This window comes from Oryx dammah, unplaced genomic scaffold (assembly GCF_014754425.2).
Source record: "Oryx dammah isolate SB20612 unplaced genomic scaffold, SCBI_Odam_1.1 HiC_scaffold_17, whole genome shotgun sequence".
Classification (NCBI taxonomy): Eukaryota; Metazoa; Chordata; class Mammalia; order Artiodactyla; family Bovidae; genus Oryx; species Oryx dammah.
In genome coordinates this window covers 53,585,212-53,602,576 of record NW_024070201.1, presented here as the reverse complement: position 1 = coordinate 53,602,576, position 17,365 = coordinate 53,585,212, and the positions used below count along the sequence as shown (strand labels likewise).

The 17,365-nt window shown below is 43.6% G+C and overlaps 1 protein-coding gene across 1 annotated transcript in view; it reads right to left on the bottom strand.

Annotated features, from left to right (window-relative positions):
* EMSY (EMSY transcriptional repressor, BRCA2 interacting) overlaps positions 1-3,079 on the bottom strand; it is a 79,510-nt gene extending 76,431 nt beyond the window's left edge. Inside the window, exons 1-2 of the mRNA XM_040257694.1 lie at positions 2,844-3,079; positions 1,050-1,158 (exon numbers count right to left, since the gene is read on the bottom strand). Of these exons, the coding sequence (XP_040113628.1) occupies positions 1,050-1,119 (70 nt within the window). The 5' untranslated portion in view covers positions 1,120-1,158; positions 2,844-3,079. The remainder of the gene's footprint in view (positions 1-1,049; positions 1,159-2,843) is intronic.
* Positions 3,080-17,365: the final 14,286 nt, after the last annotated feature.

Genomic DNA, 17,365 nt, shown 5'->3' with positions numbered 1-17,365 from the left:
TTAGTAACAGGACCAAGATCCTAAATCTATGTGAATTCAAAGTCTGCACTTTCCCCTTCAAAATCACAGATATCTAAATAATTGCTATCCTCTGCCAAAACATTTAATGTTCTTTTCCAAATTATTTTTTTCATTTATTGAGTCATTACTATGTTCTGGTCTGAGACTATAGTGGTAAATAAGACAAAAATGTCCTCCTTGAATCTTAGAGTCTAAAGCTACATTTCTCAACCAAGGATTCTCATCTGAATCACAGAATACAGAAAATGATTTGAGTAACTTTTTTTCTCAATTGTCCCAAAAACAACAGATAACATACCATTCTAGAATCAGGTAGAAAACTTGGTTCATTACATACAATGAAGGCCTTAGCATTAGGGCTTAATTCTCTCCCTAAATGCTGCTTCAGAAAGACTGCCCTAAAGGAAAAGAAGCACTAAATAATTCATTACAAGTGTAAATGGTGTTTTATTACTGATAGTAAAATATAATTTGGGAAAGTCAGCATAGCTTACATTAACTCAGAATTCAGAAACAATATGGCTCCAGTCCATGGGGTCACAAAGGGTCAGATACATCTGAGCGACTGAGCACACACACACACACAAGTAATTCACACACTCATGAAGCCTGAAAGTATGTTAAAGTGAGAATGGAATCCTATTCCCTGGGTTGAAATTCTGACCCCATGACTTACTCAAGAATTAGTCTGGGTTCTAAGCTTTAGTTTTGTCATCTGTGAAATGGGGACATAAAAAAAAATACCTATCTGGTTTGAGTGACAATTAAATGAGATGTTGAATGTAAAGGACTCAGTCCAGTAGCCCTGAAGAATTATTAGCTGCTATTATTAATATGATTCATGCATCTACTGGGTACAAAGCACTATGCTAGGCACTAAGGAAATAACAGAGTAAAACAAGAACTATATACCTCTAAAGGATTTCTAACACAGCATGAAATATGACATCCATGCAAACAGTCATGACCCTAATAGAAAGCAAAAAGCACCACAGAGAGGCACAAAACATCAAAAATGAAAATCATACCCAATTTTCGAAGAATCCTTTTGCATTCATCCCTGCTGAGATCCAAAAGTGTTGGCCACACAACAGGCATTGCTGCTTCTTTTTGGTAGCCCCAAAGAGCTTGTCTTCCCTACCAAAGCAAAAAACAAAAAGTCAAATTACAAAAGACCACATTACAAAAGTACATTCAAAAGCCCACTCACCTGGATAGCCACACGTTAAGAAGCAAAACCAGTAAAAGTATCTCAAAATCCTATTTCACCTCCACACTTTACAACTTCTGACAAATGAAGAACTTAACCATTTGGGAGCTTACTATTCCAGCCTATCACATGGAAAGAACACAGGTATCAGACACCTATAGGCTTTAATTAGATCTTACAACTTACTGGCTGTGTGATCCTGGGTAAACAGGTCTACTTGAACATGTGTTACTATAAAGTAGAGGCTTTATCACCCAGTTATGAGAACTGAATAACAGTGTATGTGAAGTTCTTATTCTAGTGGCAGGCACATTATTTAATAAATAGGTGCCACTACCCTATGTAATCTTGGGCAATTAATTCACTTGACTTCTGCCAGGTTTCTCACTATGAATTACATGAAATACAGTATGTAAAGATCCTAAGATGCTAAGTGGGTAAATGGAACTGTCTCCTCGTCTTAACAATGAATGATGAATTTACACCCCGAAGTCTTTACAAAAGCGTTTCCCAAAAGTTTAGATGTCAGAAACTTCGGACTGGTAATCCCCTGGTCTAGAAAAAGACAACGGCGCTGAGCCCTTGCACAATACCCGCTTAGCCCACAGCAGATCTGCTGTAAATATCTGTTAAATAAATGATTGAGAAGAGTAACACGAATGAATGAATGAGTGACTGTAAGAATGAGCGAGCTCAGTGTCTAGCCTAGGAGTCAGGCATCGAGCCGTAATAATTGCTATCTCTTTTCCAAGAGCTAGGGCTGCTAACTCCAGCTCCACGCCTGGAGTTGAACCCCCTCCCCCTACTTCCCATAGTCCTCTCAGCTAAGAACCAACCCAGAGCAAGGAGAACTGGACTGCGCGCCCCAGTCGGCAGAATGACATAAAGAAAAGGGGTGGGGAAGAGGAAGAAGGGGCAGAGCCAAAGGAATCCGCTCCCTCCACAAGCCAGTCCCCGCCTCCCGACAGGATCTTGGAGGTGGCCGGCGACCGCCGGAATCAAGCACCACGTCACGGCATCCCGATGCGTCCCCGCCAGAGGACCTTACTGCGGGGCCGCATCGCACTGGAAACTGGGCAGAGGTTGCCGGAGCCCGCTCCGGAAAACGGAATCCTGTCTAATCCTTCCCCCACTCAAGTGTCAAGGAGGCTAGCCCGCCCCGCCCCCTCCCCAAACACGCACTCTCTCGCAACACCACAACAAGAGTAGCCCGCCCACCCTCCTCACCCGTGCCGCTCAGCACCCACCCCAATGTCAAGCCCGCGACCCAAGCTCTGTAAGGACCAGTAGCCGGAGTCAAGGACTCTGGTAGGCATCAGCGCCTCGCTCCCTCCTTAGCGGAGAGGACAACGGAGAGAAAGAGCAGACGCTCGGACAGCCAGGTAGACGACCAAGGCTCACCGGCAGGCCCCTAGGAGCTGGACCCCCGCATTTCCAGCACCAGGCCTGCCAGTTCCCCTAAGCCCACCTCGGGGAGCCCCACGATCCCGTTAGGAGACAACGGAGGATGGGGCTGGGCGCCCCAAGCCAGGCTCCAAATGCTTGGCCCGGCGGTCCTTCAGACTGGCTATCCTGCCAGCTCTTCCCAGCACTCTGTCTGAGAGTCACCCACCTGCCCGGCCTTTCTGAGCTCATCTAAAAGGCTCCTCCGCCAAGACTAGGGGACACCAGGAATTGGGTTTGTTTGCGGTGCCTCTGAACGGGCAAGATGGCGACAGGTATCAGGGCGCAGGCGCAGCCGCGCGTTGCAAGTCGGGAGGTGTAGTTCGCCTTTCCCGCCTTTCGAAGAACGGACACCAGAAGATCTCCATTCTTCTGTCCCTCTTTTCCTCCACGTTTTGGAAGCAAAGGAGAGACATCGCGAGGATTGCTGGGAATTGTGGTCTGAACTCAAACTCCCTCCTCTTTCGCTCACGGTGGGCACGCGCAAAGAAGGCTGGGATTGTAGTTTCTTCCATACCCTCCTCTCCCGGCTTCGCGCGCCTCTCCTCGGGTCTCTCAGCCAATGGGCTGGCTCTCCGCTACGTGTTCAGCTACGTGTGGCGTCACACGTAGCGGCCAAGATGGCGTCGGTAGCTGGAGCAGAGGGTTCCCTGCGACCTTTATTCTAGGCGCGGGTAGGAACGGTTGGAAAGTTTGCTGGTCCCTGAAGCGCCGTTGAGGATTAGGCTCGGATTCCTTAAGAGTATTGGGAGCAATTATCACGGCCTCCAGCCCCGCCAGACGCAGCTCGAGGAGAGAGCATCCACGCTGCCAGACCTGACACTGGAAACCGCAGTTGGGCGTACCCGAACTTGGGGTTACGGAGTTGCAAGTAGAGAAGGGGGACCCGAACGTTCTCGACTTCGGGTTTCTCCACCTGTAAAATGGGAATGATAGTGCCATTTCTGTCAAAGGCAAGAAGGAGAAGGGATTTATTTGAGGCCCAGCGACTTGGTAGGTTCACCCTTTAGCGTTTGTTCTTAATCACGGAACAATTGTGTGAAGAGGGTATTGTTACCCCTATTTAATGGATGAGAAAAAGGGCCCAATATATAGTTAATTGCGGCCGTAAGATCGAAGCCAGTACCTGCTATTGTTGAAGATCTAATCAAATTTTGTGATTTCCCTCCCTTTCAAATTTTTTTCTTTGGGAAACGACTACTCTGGTAAAAATGTTCAAATGGAAAAGAGTTTTTAATCTGCTTTATGATATTAACAAAGTTTTCTTATAAATGTTAGGTTAATTTTACCCTATTGGGATGTGATACACAACGTACAGAAAAGTTCTTGGATCTCCATTGTAGGTTAGGTAGAAAAAAATAAATAACAATACGTGTGTACTATTTGCCCATTAGCTAAGAATTCTCTCTGAGGCCCAGGAAAATTTTATAGTGTTGGAACCCAAGTCTGTCCCTTGAGAAAGTCAGGAAGTGGGACAAATAAGTCTCCCACCACGCCATCCTTAATCTTCCAATGCATTCTCTTCCATCTGTTTCCTACTAAATTAAAGTATCATCTGTTTTCTGACCAATTCCTTAACTCTTGGAAAGATGATAAATGAAACTTTAATAGAAGATTTTGAATATTCTTTTATTTGAGTCTCCTAGCATCTTAGTGAGCCAAGTCTAATTAAGATTACTCCCTACTATGAAAAAGAAAAACACAGATCAAGAACTCACCCTATTCCACAAAGCTAGGAATTGAAGGGAGCTAGGTTTTCCCCCAGGTCTTCTGACTTGCAAATGTCTTCCTCTACAACAAATGTCAAGGTGACAGGTAATGGAGTAGAAATGGAAAGACAAGCTGCTTATAAAACCAACTCTGACCATAATTAGTGTATGAATCAAGAGTTACTCCAGGAGTTGGTGATGGACAGAGAGGCCTGGCGTGCTGCGATTCATGGGGTCGCAGAGTTGGACACGACTGAGCGACTAACTGATACTATCCTTGTGCTTGATAGGTGCCAATACTGTTCTAAGCTTTTAAAATATTCATTCCATTCTTAAAACTCTTATGAAGTAGATACTGTTGATCTCTAATTACAAATGAGGAAACTGAGGCATAGGAAGGAAGTTAGCTTGCCTAAAGTTACACATAGTAAATAAATGGTGAGACTTGCCTGGCAGTCCAGCAGTTAGGATTCTGTGCTTCCACTGCAGCGGTGCATGGGTTCAATCCCTGGTCAGGGAACCAGTTCCCATGTTGCAGTGACTCAGCCAGAAAAATAATAATAAGTAAATGGTAAAGCCAGGATTAAACCTAAGCACCTTGGCTCCAGAGTCTGCCCTGGGCTAGTTCTTCGCAAACTTCAGTGTTCAGTGAATCACCTAAGTATCTTATTCAAATATAGATTTTGATTGAGTAGATCTCAGTAGGGACTAAGATCCTGTATTTCTAACAAGCTCTCAAGTGATGATGTTCTGCCATCAACTACTACCTCTAATCTACCACACATCTTCCCTTTGCTCAGAACCTATTTGTCTTTTGCAGCAAGAAGCTGCCTTCCCCACAATGCCTCTCGCTGCTCCATATCCCCAAATATTCCTAACATTAAATTCTCTTTTTTAATGATCAGACTCAAACTTTACTCTCAAGTCAATTATCCTGTCCCTACCTTTCCCTCTCGGATAAGAGAGGCATTTTTTGTCTCTGCTCCTACACCACTTATTGTAGTAAGTTCTTGTTACAGAACGCAGAACATTGAGTTACGGTCATTTGTATGAAAATCTTTCTGACAGACAGTGAGCTCTTTAAGGAGAGGCACAAGAGTTTGTACTCTTCTGCCTAGTACATAATAAGAGCTAATACTTATTTAGGGCTTTCTCTTACAGATGCAGTTATATATCTAGTAAACGTATTTAATCTCCACGGTAGCCTTATGAGATATATTATTACCCCTATTTTATAGATGAAGAGACTAAGGCACAGAGATACCAAATAGCTTGCCCAAGGTAACAAGCTAGTAAGTAGCAAAGCCATGATTTCAAGTGAAGTCACTTTAACTCCAGGAAATGTAAATAAAGTAAGAACCATTCTCCTCTACCTCTGGTCTGTGGAAATGTATTGTAGTACAATACCTATTTCAAACTTTATTCCCCTATTGACAAAGCAGATTAAGTATGTTTCTTGGAACAAACTTCAGGATGCATGCCATCTACCATTCTAATTTTGCAGTGCTGTATTGGAGATGGTAGATTTCACTCTTATTAAAAGATCTGTTAAGCTCCTATGATATTGTACAGGTAGGAAAATTGAAATGGATAAGACCTTAAAGATTCATTTTCTAAATTAAAAAAATTGGGTGTCTAAAGAAGTGAAGTGAGTTAACCAGAGTCATAGGAATTTCATGGCAGGAGTGAGACTGGAAACCAGCCCTTTCCACTTTATCACACTGCCTTTAGATTCTTACCATCAAAAAGTTGTATTACCACACTGGTATAGCCAGGGTGTGTGCTAAAAGGGGATAATGACCAAGATTAAAAAAAAAAAAAGTAGAATATCAAATAGATCAAAAATAAGTGGATTTGGGGGACAGAAAAGAAAGAAGGGAAGTAAACTGGAGATAACTGACAATTATTATACATATCCAGGCTCAGTGAAGGATCAGAAGGGCTTTGAGCAGTCTGGAACAGGTTCAAAAATGATGTAAAAGATCTGGCCTTTGCATTGTCAACTGCCTCCATTCCCCTCTACCACTAACCATTCAGTTCTATAGTCTCTACTTCCTAAGTTGCTAACCTCATTGTTTTAGTAGGCTGATGGTGATGCCTCATCACCTGTGTGGAATGGACCTTTTTACTAACCCTCTTTCTCCAAAGGAACTTCTGTATTCCTTGCCACTACATCTGCCATACAGCCACTACAGTCAGGGTGAGTTTTGTGAATTTCAAACACATCAGTCACCTACATAAAACTTGGGAAGCTCCCACATACCAACGGGCTTCCCTGGTGGCTCAGATGGTAAAAGGATCTGCCTGTAATATAGGAGACCCAGGTTTGATTCCTGGGTTGGGAAGATAACCCTGGAGAAGGGAATGGCAACCCACTCCAGAGTTCTTGCCTGGAGAATCCCATGTATGGAGGAGCCTGGTGGGCTACAGTTCATGTGGTTGCAAAGAGTTGGGCACAACTGAGCAACTAAGCAGAGAAGGCAATGGCAACCCACTCCAGTACTCTTGCCTGGAAAATCTCATGGGCAGAGGAGCCTGGAAGGCTGCAGTCCATGGGGTCGCCAAGAGTTGGACACGACTGAGTGACTTCACTTTCACTTTTCACTTTCATGCACTGGAGAAGGAAATGGCAACCCACTCCAGTCTTCTTGCCTGGAGAATCCCAGGGACGGTGGAGCCTGGTGGGCTGCCATCTACGGAGTCGCACAGAGTCGGACACGACTGAAGTGACTTAGCAGCAGCAGCAGCAGAGCAACTAAGCATGCATAGATGCTAGTGATAAAATTGTAGGGCTTCCCTGGTGGCTCAGTGGTAAAGTATCTACCTGCTAGTGCGTGAGACATGGGTTCACTTCCCTGATCCAGGAAGATCCCACAAGCTGAGGAGCAACTACTGAACTTGTGCTGTAGAGCCTGGGAATCACAGCTGTTGAAGCTCGCATGGCCTAGAGTCTGTGCTCCATAACAAGAGGAAATACTGCAATGAGAAGCCCACGCAGCTTCAGCCAAAAACAAAAATATTTTTTAAAAAAGAATAAAGTTTTAGCTTTTTTTGAGCAAACCCATGCTGAACTAAAGAAACATCCTTACTCATCTAACCTGTTCCTAGAACACTGCTGTCACCTTTTAATGTTGTCCAAAATCTAATGTTTTCCTTAAGTTCACTGCTTCCCTTGAAACTCTTTCAAATGGAGTTCTCCTTCTCCCCGCATCTTCAGTATCCTGAACAAGAAATAAAGGCTGACTTTTCTTCTAATTTGTCACTACCGTCTGTATTAAAGCCAACTGCTGCTGCTGCTAAGTCGCTTCAGTCGTGTCCGACTCTGCGACCCCATAGACAGCAGCCCATCAGGCTCCCCTGTCCCTGGGATTCTCCAGGCAAGAACACTGGAGTGGGCTGCCATTTCTTTCTCCAATGCATGAAAGTGAAAAGTGAAAGTGAAGTCACTCAGTCGTGTCCAACTCTTCGAGACCCCATGGACTGCAGCCTACCAGGCTCCTCCATCCATGGGATTTTCCAGGCAAGAGTACTGGAGTGGGGTGCCATCGCCTCCTCCATTAAAGCCAACTACTCTTGTATTAAGGCTTTTACCATCAAGCCATTCAAACTCCATTCCACCCTCATTTGGTTGTGACTCTAAAGGAGATTTTTAATAATCTGCTGATAACCTGTTTAGGTTACCCCATTGCTTGGCCCATGTACTCCCCATAAAGGTATACAAACCTTTCCCCAGCATTGCCATCCTGCACTTTGTTCTCCCGAACTGTTCCACCTTTGAAATCACCAAGCAAGGTATTCCACATTTATTGGAGATTTCTTACTCCTTTACCCTCAAGTCTGCTCTTCAGCCTCAGTGAAATCTGTAGTTCACAGTCTCCTAGTTCCAAGTCTGTTCCCTCCTCTGATTTTGCTTTCTACCCTGGACTCCCAGATGATTTATTTCAAGCTCAGTCTCATCAGCACTTTCAAGTCCATTCAACCATCTCTATCCTTCCACATAGACCCTGAAGCAGCCCTCAACCTTGGGTCAGTTTTATCCCTGCAGCCCTCCCCATGTGGATTGATCTGTTAGTTAAATATTAGTGTATAATACATTGTCCCAAACCTTAGTGACTTAATAAAATTTTTTAAAAATTTCAACTCAGTTTTTGCAGTTTCTGTGGGTGGCTTAGGAGAGTGGTTCTGGCTTTGGATCTCTAAGAGGAGGTAATCATCTGAAGGCTGGCTAGGGCTGGAGGATCAGCTTCCAAGGTAGGGCACTCACATGGTTGGCACACTAGTGATAGAAGAGTTCTGTTTCTCACTATAGGGACGCCTTATAAGGCTGCTTGAGCATCCTTATGACATTGTAGCTGGATTCCCCCAGAGCAAGTGATCTAAGCAACATAGAAGCTGTGGTATTATGATGTTCCTGCATATGTGTATACAGAAAGATGGTTTATATTTATGTATATGACACATACATACCATGAAAGGGACTTGGTACAAAACAGTAAATCTAGAACAGCTTGATGAAACTAAGTTGAAATAATATTAGGTAGCATTTTTGTTCATTTGTTAAGTCGTGTGCAACTCTGCAACTCCATGGACTGCGGCACTCCCGGCTTCCCTGTCCTTTACTATCCTGGAGTTTGCTCAAATTCATGTTCTTTGAGTCAGTGATGCCGTCTAACCAGCTCGTCTTCTGCTGCCCTCTTCCTTTGTCTTCAATCTTTCCCAGCATCAGGATCTTTTCCAGTGAGTCAGCTCTTGGCATCAAGTGGCCAAAGTATTGGAGCTTCAGCATCAATCCTTCCAATAAATATGCATCATTAATTTCCTTTAGGTGGTTTGGGTCCCATTATAAAAAGAGCACCAATAAATATGCAGCATTAATTTCCTTTAGGTGGTTTGGGTCCCATTATAAAAAGAGTACCTCATTTAAACCTCAAAATTCCCTTAACGTAGTAATTATTGTTCCATTTTACAATGGCCTAAAGAGAAAAAGTTGTCCAAAGTCAGATATCACCAGAAGACTTCTCAGGAACACACAGACACTACAGACTCTTGGTTATCTGTGGTTGCATAACAAACCTTTGCTTTGGCTTGAACAATTTATTTTGCTCATGAATCTCCAAGTTTGGGTAGGGTTTAGTGGGGACAACTCATCTCTACTCTGGGCATGAGCTGGGGCAACTTGATGTCTGGAGCTGGAAGTATATGCTCATTCATTCATATGATTAGCAATTGATGTTGGTTGTTGCCTGGAATCTTTGCTGGAATTATTCTTGGGAACATCTGTATGTGGCATCTCCATGTGGCCTGGGCATCCTTACAACATGTGGCCAGATTTGAAGGACAAGTGACTGAAGAGAAGGAAACTATCGTTTTTATGATCAAGCTATGGAAGTCCGAGCCTTTTTTCTGCCATACTCTTGACTGGAGCAGTCAAGCCCACCTGAATTCAAGGGGAAAATAGGAAATAGATTCCATTGCTTGATGGAAGAGTGGTAGAGTTCTGAAAGAACATGTAGGGCCAGAAATGATGCTGTGCCTATTTTTGGAAAATGTCCACAACAATTCATATCCCTCTCACATGCAAAACACACTCATTGCTTCTCATTATGACAGCAGACCTGGGTTGCTCAGAGACTAGGAGGTTGCAATCATACTTGAAATTCCATTTATATAAAGATCAAAAGCCATCAGATATAATCTATAGTTTTAGAAGTGTGAAAAGTAAATACCTTGAAGAGAGCAAATACTTGAATGGAGCATGTAGGAACGTGCCAGTGTGCTATAAATGTTCTATATTTTGATCTAAGTGGGGATTATATGAATAGATATGCACATGTAAAAGTTTACCATTTGAACCAATTGATTAAGATTTGGGTTTTGGTGAGACTGTCTGCTTTTCTGAAAACCCATCTTCAAATTCTAGTAGGTATCTAGTCTTACACTACTAATTTGGATAAAAGCAGTTATTGTGTTTGTTGGGAAAGTTCTTAAAAAAAAAAAAAGTTAAAAGCTTAACATCATGGCCCTTTAGGTCCTTACCTTTCACATCCTTGCACATCTTTCTTTGTAAGCATCCTAGTGAATAAATGCAAAGGAAGCCCAGATCTGGCTAAATTTAGCAGGCCAATGTTTACTTCTTTGGGGTATCAATTTATTCTCTGAATGAATGTCAGGCCCTGAAATTATGAAGATGAATAAGTTATAGCCATTATCCTCCTGGACCTCAGTGTTGAGTAGGGAAGGTAGACGTATGCAGATAGCTCTAGTTACCACAGGAGAATGTGATCACACAGAATGTCCACGATGACGTGGCATTTAATGAGTGCTGTGGGCTCAAGGAGAAAAGGACTATTTCCATCATGGAAGGCTCCTTAGCAGAGGTAGCATCTGAGCTGGGCTTCACAAAGTAGCAGGATTTTTACCAGACAGAGAAGGAGGGCATCAAGAGTGTCACAGCAGAGCAAATAGGAGAAGCAAAGGCATGGAAGCGTAGGACACATAGAAGTGAAATGAGGGATATTGGATTCCCAGTTAGTGGGCCTCAACTGGGAGTACCTGTCAGAACAACTTGGGAAGCTCTATCAAATTTCAGAAGGCTGTGATGTACATTCTTGGCTAAAAACCTTAGATGGCCTCTGAGATTTTGTCTGTACCGTAAATAATCACCACACCACCTCACAAAAGAGCACCAGACCTAAAAACACAAGTTGCTGCCATTTAATCCATGTTGGAGCCCAAGTAACAAGAGTCTGTGCTCTGGATGGTGATTTGACACTGATTAATGACCTGATCATTAGAAAGCCAAAGGGAATTGCAAATAAAAATAGAAATAAAGACATAATCTCACACATTAAGTTTTCCCTAGTTCACTTTTTAAATAAAAAAATTAGGTTCACCCAAGTGCTAAGGTGCCTCAGGTGAGGAGCTGATGATAATTAGTAATTATCTGAGATGAAATCCAAGATATTTCATAAAGATGGAAATAATAACCCTGTCGGAAATGGAAATCAGCTACATGGGGTAAGGGGGAGGGGACTATAAATCCAAACATAATACTCAACTTGTCTTCACCTCAGAGAGTTTCCAGCTGTTTATGACGTTCTGTGGTGATTTGCCAGAGATGAAATGCGTTTTTTAAAACTCTGCTCCAGCCAGCAGAACGAAAGCCTCGGAGCCATATTCTCTTTCAAGAAGTGTTGAGCACTTGTGAAGTCTGCAGAGAAATAGTAGAAAGTGTCCGCTTTCTTGTCAGTTTCAGTGAAAGTTTTTTTCCTTGTAACCCTAGGATTGGTCATTATTTTCTAAGTGAGCTAGTGGGAGATCAGATCAGGTCTCTTATGGGTGGAGAGGGCACTTGCTGAGATGCTGCAGGCTTTAAACTTATCACGTCAAGGCCAGCAGTTCAAATCCAGTCCTTGCTAAAGGCAGAGGTAATAAAGGAACATGTGCTTATGGAGAGCCTAGGGAATATATGTGGTGAGAAATGATTGTGTGAAGGAAATGCTCACATGTTAGATCGGAGACTCCTTGAGCGCAAGGACTGAGGATTTTGACTTCTAAATTCCCAGCACTATTGAGTGAATTACCAAACGGCCTGTTGAACCCAAAAGGACAGTGGTATGTGCATGTGGCAATGTCTTTCCACACTCACCCCAGACTGCCTTAAGGTTTGCCAAGCAGGCCTCACACCTTCATGCTCTGCCCTGGGGCTGTTCTCTTTCCACTCTTTCTCTGCCTGCAATGCTTTCCCCCCATGCCTTCAATGCAGCCCCTTACCTTTTGAAGCCTATCAAAATCCTTCTTATTCTTTACTGTCCATCTCAAATGTCTTTTGAAAATCATTCTCCAAGCAGATGGAAGCAGGGCATGTTCTTGGAAATCAAAAAAATTGGGGTTTGAATTCAGTGCTGCCTCCTTTAAGTTCTTAAATGAGTTACCTCAGTTCTTTGTGCCTCTGTTTCCTCCACATGGGTTTTGGGGAAGATTTAATGTTATAACATATATATGGCACCTAGGTTGGCGACCAGCACAGGATAGATTATCAGTAACTGTTAGCTCTCTGAAACCCAGTTCAGTGCTTTAAAAATGTTAGGTCCCTCTGTCAGTACATTCTTTAGTGTTTCCATTAGCTTTCTTCCCTCACCCCCACCCCCTCACCAGAGTCCCTCATCAAGTGTAATTGCTCCCTCCTCTGTTGGTAGTACTTTGTTTATGCCTATTTTCTAGCTCTTAGTATAAACTAACTTGCACTATAACTCATCGTGTTTCCCTCCCTCTTTGGCTGAAAATGCCTCAAGGGCAGTTATCTCCAGCAGCTACATTAGGGACCAGCTTAGGACAGACATTCCATAAATGGTTATCTAATTGAAACAACATTTAACCCAGCTTTCCAGGAGGCAAAGTGAGCATGTAATGTGTCTTCTCTCAACCAGTGCTGAATGGTCTAAGTAGCAAGAAGGAAATTCCCTGCAATTAAGTGGTTCAGAGTTGATTGCTGTCCATGCAACCCAAGTGAGCAGAGCCCCTCCACTTCCAGATGTCTTTGTTTCTCTCATTTCCAACTCAGCCCCTTCCAGAGGAGCATTCCCATGAGGGTAACTCGATATATGGGTTGTGTGTGTGTGTGTGTGTGTGTGTGTGTGTGTTTTTCTGATCTGATTAGAGTGTGAAATACTTTCTTCGGAGAAAGTGCACAAGGGTGAGGTTTTCCTCTGTTTTTGCAAGGGATAGAAAGTGAAGAAGAAAGAGGAAAATTGAAGCCAGAGGAACTTATATTGTACCCCAGGAAATGAACATATATAGCCAATGCAACAGGTGCTGTCCTGAGTCAGAACCTGAGCTATAAAGGACTCCATACCTAGGAAAATAACTAAACAGAAGCAAAAGCAAAAAAAATAAAAATTAAAAAAATCTCTTCCCCAGAAGCTATTCTTTGAAATGATATCTGTATTAATGAACTGCAAGCAACCTACAAATTCAACCAAATTCAACAAATATTTACTGAATTACTAAGTGCAGAGGCATTGGAGTTATGGAGATAATGGAGAAAATAGACATTCAATCTCAGTCAGTTCTTCTATCTACTCAGTTATTTTCATCTTTGGGAAAAATACAGTATTTCAGTAAGTGTTCAACTAAGAAAGCAGAGGACTACTCTGAATTCTGGGATAAGGGGTTTATTGTAGGAATTGGAACTTGTACAGTGTGGGAGGAGTTGGGGCAGTGGAGCTCTGATAGTGAAGCTCTGAAAGTGGACCAGTGAAGTCACCAACGGATCCAATCCTGGAAGTCACCAATCCTAGAAGAAGCCAAGGACGCCCAGCTACAGAATGGGACTGTGATGGGGGAGCTGATGGAGATGTCTCAGGGGGAAGTCTGTGGGTGCACAGCCAAATGTCTGGTGGCGGACTTGGAGTTACGATTGGCCAGGAGAGTCAGCAGTGGGAAGACCAGGGTGTAGAGTGGAGGAGAGTGAAGACAAGCTAGAACCCGCTGGCACCTCCGTGTCTGCCTTCAGACCCACAGCTTCAGAGAGCTGCACCTGCTGATTCACTTCTGCTTCCCAAATCTCAGGCAACTATCCTTTTTTTAACCAAGTTTAACCTAGACTCAAACGGTTGCAGCTTAACCAAGCAGACACACATAAATTTCTTCCATCATCATAAAGTCATTTCTGTCTTCTCCCAATTTTCTTCAATGGAAAAAAAATAGTTTTTTAAGTCTAATGGGTCTGAGTTCTAATCCTCCCTAGTTGTATGTCCTCAGGCAAATTACATTTCTAGATCTTAATGGATCAAGAGCCCTTGCTCTCTGCTACCAGAGCATTCTGTGCTTCTCTCTGTTGTAGCATTTATTTCATGTTCTTGTCATTATCTATTTATGCATCTATTTCCTCCACCAGATCACAAGCTCAAGCACAGGGATGACATCTGATTCCACTATATAGTTACAGTGCCTAACAGCCTGGCACAGAATAGATGCTCAACAGATGCTTGCTGAGAATGAATCATTGACATGGAGAAGAGAAAATCATCAGACTATCAGGCTAATAGTGGAGGCCACCACAAAGATGTTAAGGCAATGAAACCCTTCTCTGCCCCTATTACATTCTCAGCACCCTGTAAAAACAGGCTCCAGACACCATTTCCATCCACAGCATCTATCTTAAACCATTCCAGTTCCCAACCTATTTTAATCACCCTAATTCCTGGCTTCTGGGCTTGTCTTCTCTTTATCACCTATAATCACCTCCTGGACCTATTACTCGAAATGTTCAAGCCTTTGGCTCTCTGTCTTGTCTAAATATTCATTTTCTTCTCTGTATAGTAGAAAGTATTTCTATTGGGTTGGCCAAAAAGTTCATTCCCAAATGAACTTTTTGGCCAACCCAATACTTTCTTGGCATATTTCTCACCGTCTTACCCTACGTTCTCATATCAGAGTCTATAAAATTTCCTACCCTCAGGGAGTTCTCAGGTTGGTGAACAAAAGACAAGGAAACCAGCAATTCTGGGACAGTGGGGTAAGAGGTCTAGCTGAAGTATGTGCAGGGTACTGTGGGGGCAGAGAAAGTATGAAGAGCACCTGATCTTACAAAGAGAAAGGTAGCTGTTAGAAGGATGGGTAGTTTGATCTGGGTCTTGGGAAATTGTAAGAGATTCTCAGGCAGAGAAAGGGAGGACAAGCATTTCAGACAGGGACCAACATTACAGAGAGATCAAGGTCTGGGCAGGAGTGCAGCTGGCTTGGTGTGGTGGGAAGAGCATAGAAACATAGTTGGGAAGTGGAGGGAAAAGAGCCAATGTTTTAAAACTGGGATATTTTACATAAAATTCTGAATCTCCAGCTTCTGTTTGAAAAATCAGATCTAGCCATTACCACACTCTCATTCTCACATGAGCCGAATGTTGTTTGTCCTTAAATGCCAAAGGTGTTTTATAACTTGCTAGTCTCCACCACACCGTTTATCATCACACTTGCGCTCATGTTTTCCTTTAAGAGAACAAATATTTCTTAGTACCCATGTCTCTATGAAAAGTGGGGAAATGGAAGGCCATGGCAATGGAAAAAAAAAAAAAGGAATACCGTGTTTCTTTGTGGATGTGAAGAAACGTGTATCTGTTGGAGAAATGCAGCTTTCTCTTAAACCTGGGCCCCTCACTCATTTATGTTGCCTTGCAGGGGGTTGCTATATAAAGAGCAATGACTTCATGGGGCCGCCTTACTTTTCGTAAAATCTTGCAATGTTCGCAGGCCATCAAGAAGGAATGTGCCAGGAGTGCTGGTCTTAAAGGTGTAGGAGACATGTGCATGTCTGGCCAGAGCTTGTCAAAGAGAAGCCAACACTGACTCTCACAGCCTCGAGTAGGTGATGAATCAAGTAGAAAGAAATGGAGAGGGCTCAGAAAAGAGCTTGTCCATGGCCCCAAAGGCAGCTAATAACAGGAGTTCTCTGCAGCTGGTGACAGCGTGGAGGAAATGCAATGCAACCCCTGCTTCCAGAACCAGAGCCAGAAGACCAGGCTGCTCCCAGGAATCATGCAGAACTGGCCCAGCTTCTCAGGAAGAGGGTTACTGGATCCTTCAGAAACCCCCCGGTCCTCACATCCTGGGACTGATGACCCTGCACTTCTAAGTACTGTCTAAGGCCTCCAGCCTTCCCGGAGCCTGGAACTCCTGCTCTGAGCTCCTTGCAGCTGGCTGGGAGGCTGCCTCAAGCTCCTTTGGGGCCTCCTGTCTTTAGTGATAATTCTCTGCAGCTTGGCTCTGGCAGTCTTGCCTCCTCTCTCTGTGTAACTGATCCTGGTCCTCTGGCTCTGTCAGCACCTCTGCTGTGTGCAGCGTGACATGTGTAAGCCTTGAGCTGGGTGGGAACATTCAGAGTGAGGTGTGAGTTTCTTCCCAGGTCACTGAAGCTGTTTTCTGTGGTATGCAAGACACCTGGGCTCTGCTAATCAACGTAGGGCCTTCATTAGGTGGTAAGGGAGAAGGGGGTCCCTTAAATCTTCAGACTGGTCTCTCCATCCCCATCTTTTCTTATATCAATTCTGCTTATACCTGCTGAAAAAACATATACTAAATAACAATGCTGAGCATGTTGTGTTTCTGATCAAAAGCCTTGATTGGCTACTCATTTCCTATCAAATTCAAATCATTTTCCCTGGCATGTTGAAACTATCTCAGAATGATCCCAAAATGCTTTTCTAGGTTTCTTGGTACCTCTCAGGTACCTCACAGACTCTTCAGAAAAGGAATGGAACCTTAACTGTTATTTTGTCTAATCCTGCATTTGATGATAAGAATTCCCTTCCTGGCACCCCCGATTCACTACCAGGGGATGATGCAAAGTAATTTCTTACTGGGGCAGTCGGAAAGTGGTTAGGTCCATCCAGGTAGAACTAAATACCTGGAACAAGAGAGGAATTTTATATACAAAAGCATTAGTGTTAATCCAGTTGTCTCTCATTGGAGGCCAGGCAATCACTTAGAACAGACGTCCTCAAGCCATAGTGGCAGGGAAGTCTCAGTCTGCTGGTAACAGAGACTCATACTCATAGGTCTGGGTCCCTTTCAATTGCAACTATGCTGCCTGCACCCTGTGACTGCCCTTCTTCTTCTTGATGGGGGAACATCATACTGTAAGTAGCAGCCATCATGGATTCAAGTTTCTGAGAACTTCATCCCAGAAATTGGGAAGCAATGAAATCTGTAGGAATAATCATGGTCTTGGAGCCAACCAGACAAGATTGGGCTTTAATTGTCTCACATAAGTATGATGTGGTTAAGAACTTTGGCTCTGGGACTTTCCTGGTGATTCAGTAGTTAAGAATCTGCCTGCCAATGCCGGGGACACAGGTTTGACCCCTGGTCTGGGAAGATCCCAATGCCTTGGGGCAACTAAGCCCATGCACTACAACTAACTGAGCCCACACAGCCTAGAGCCTGTACTCTGCAACTAGAGAAACCACCATAACGAGAAGCCCGC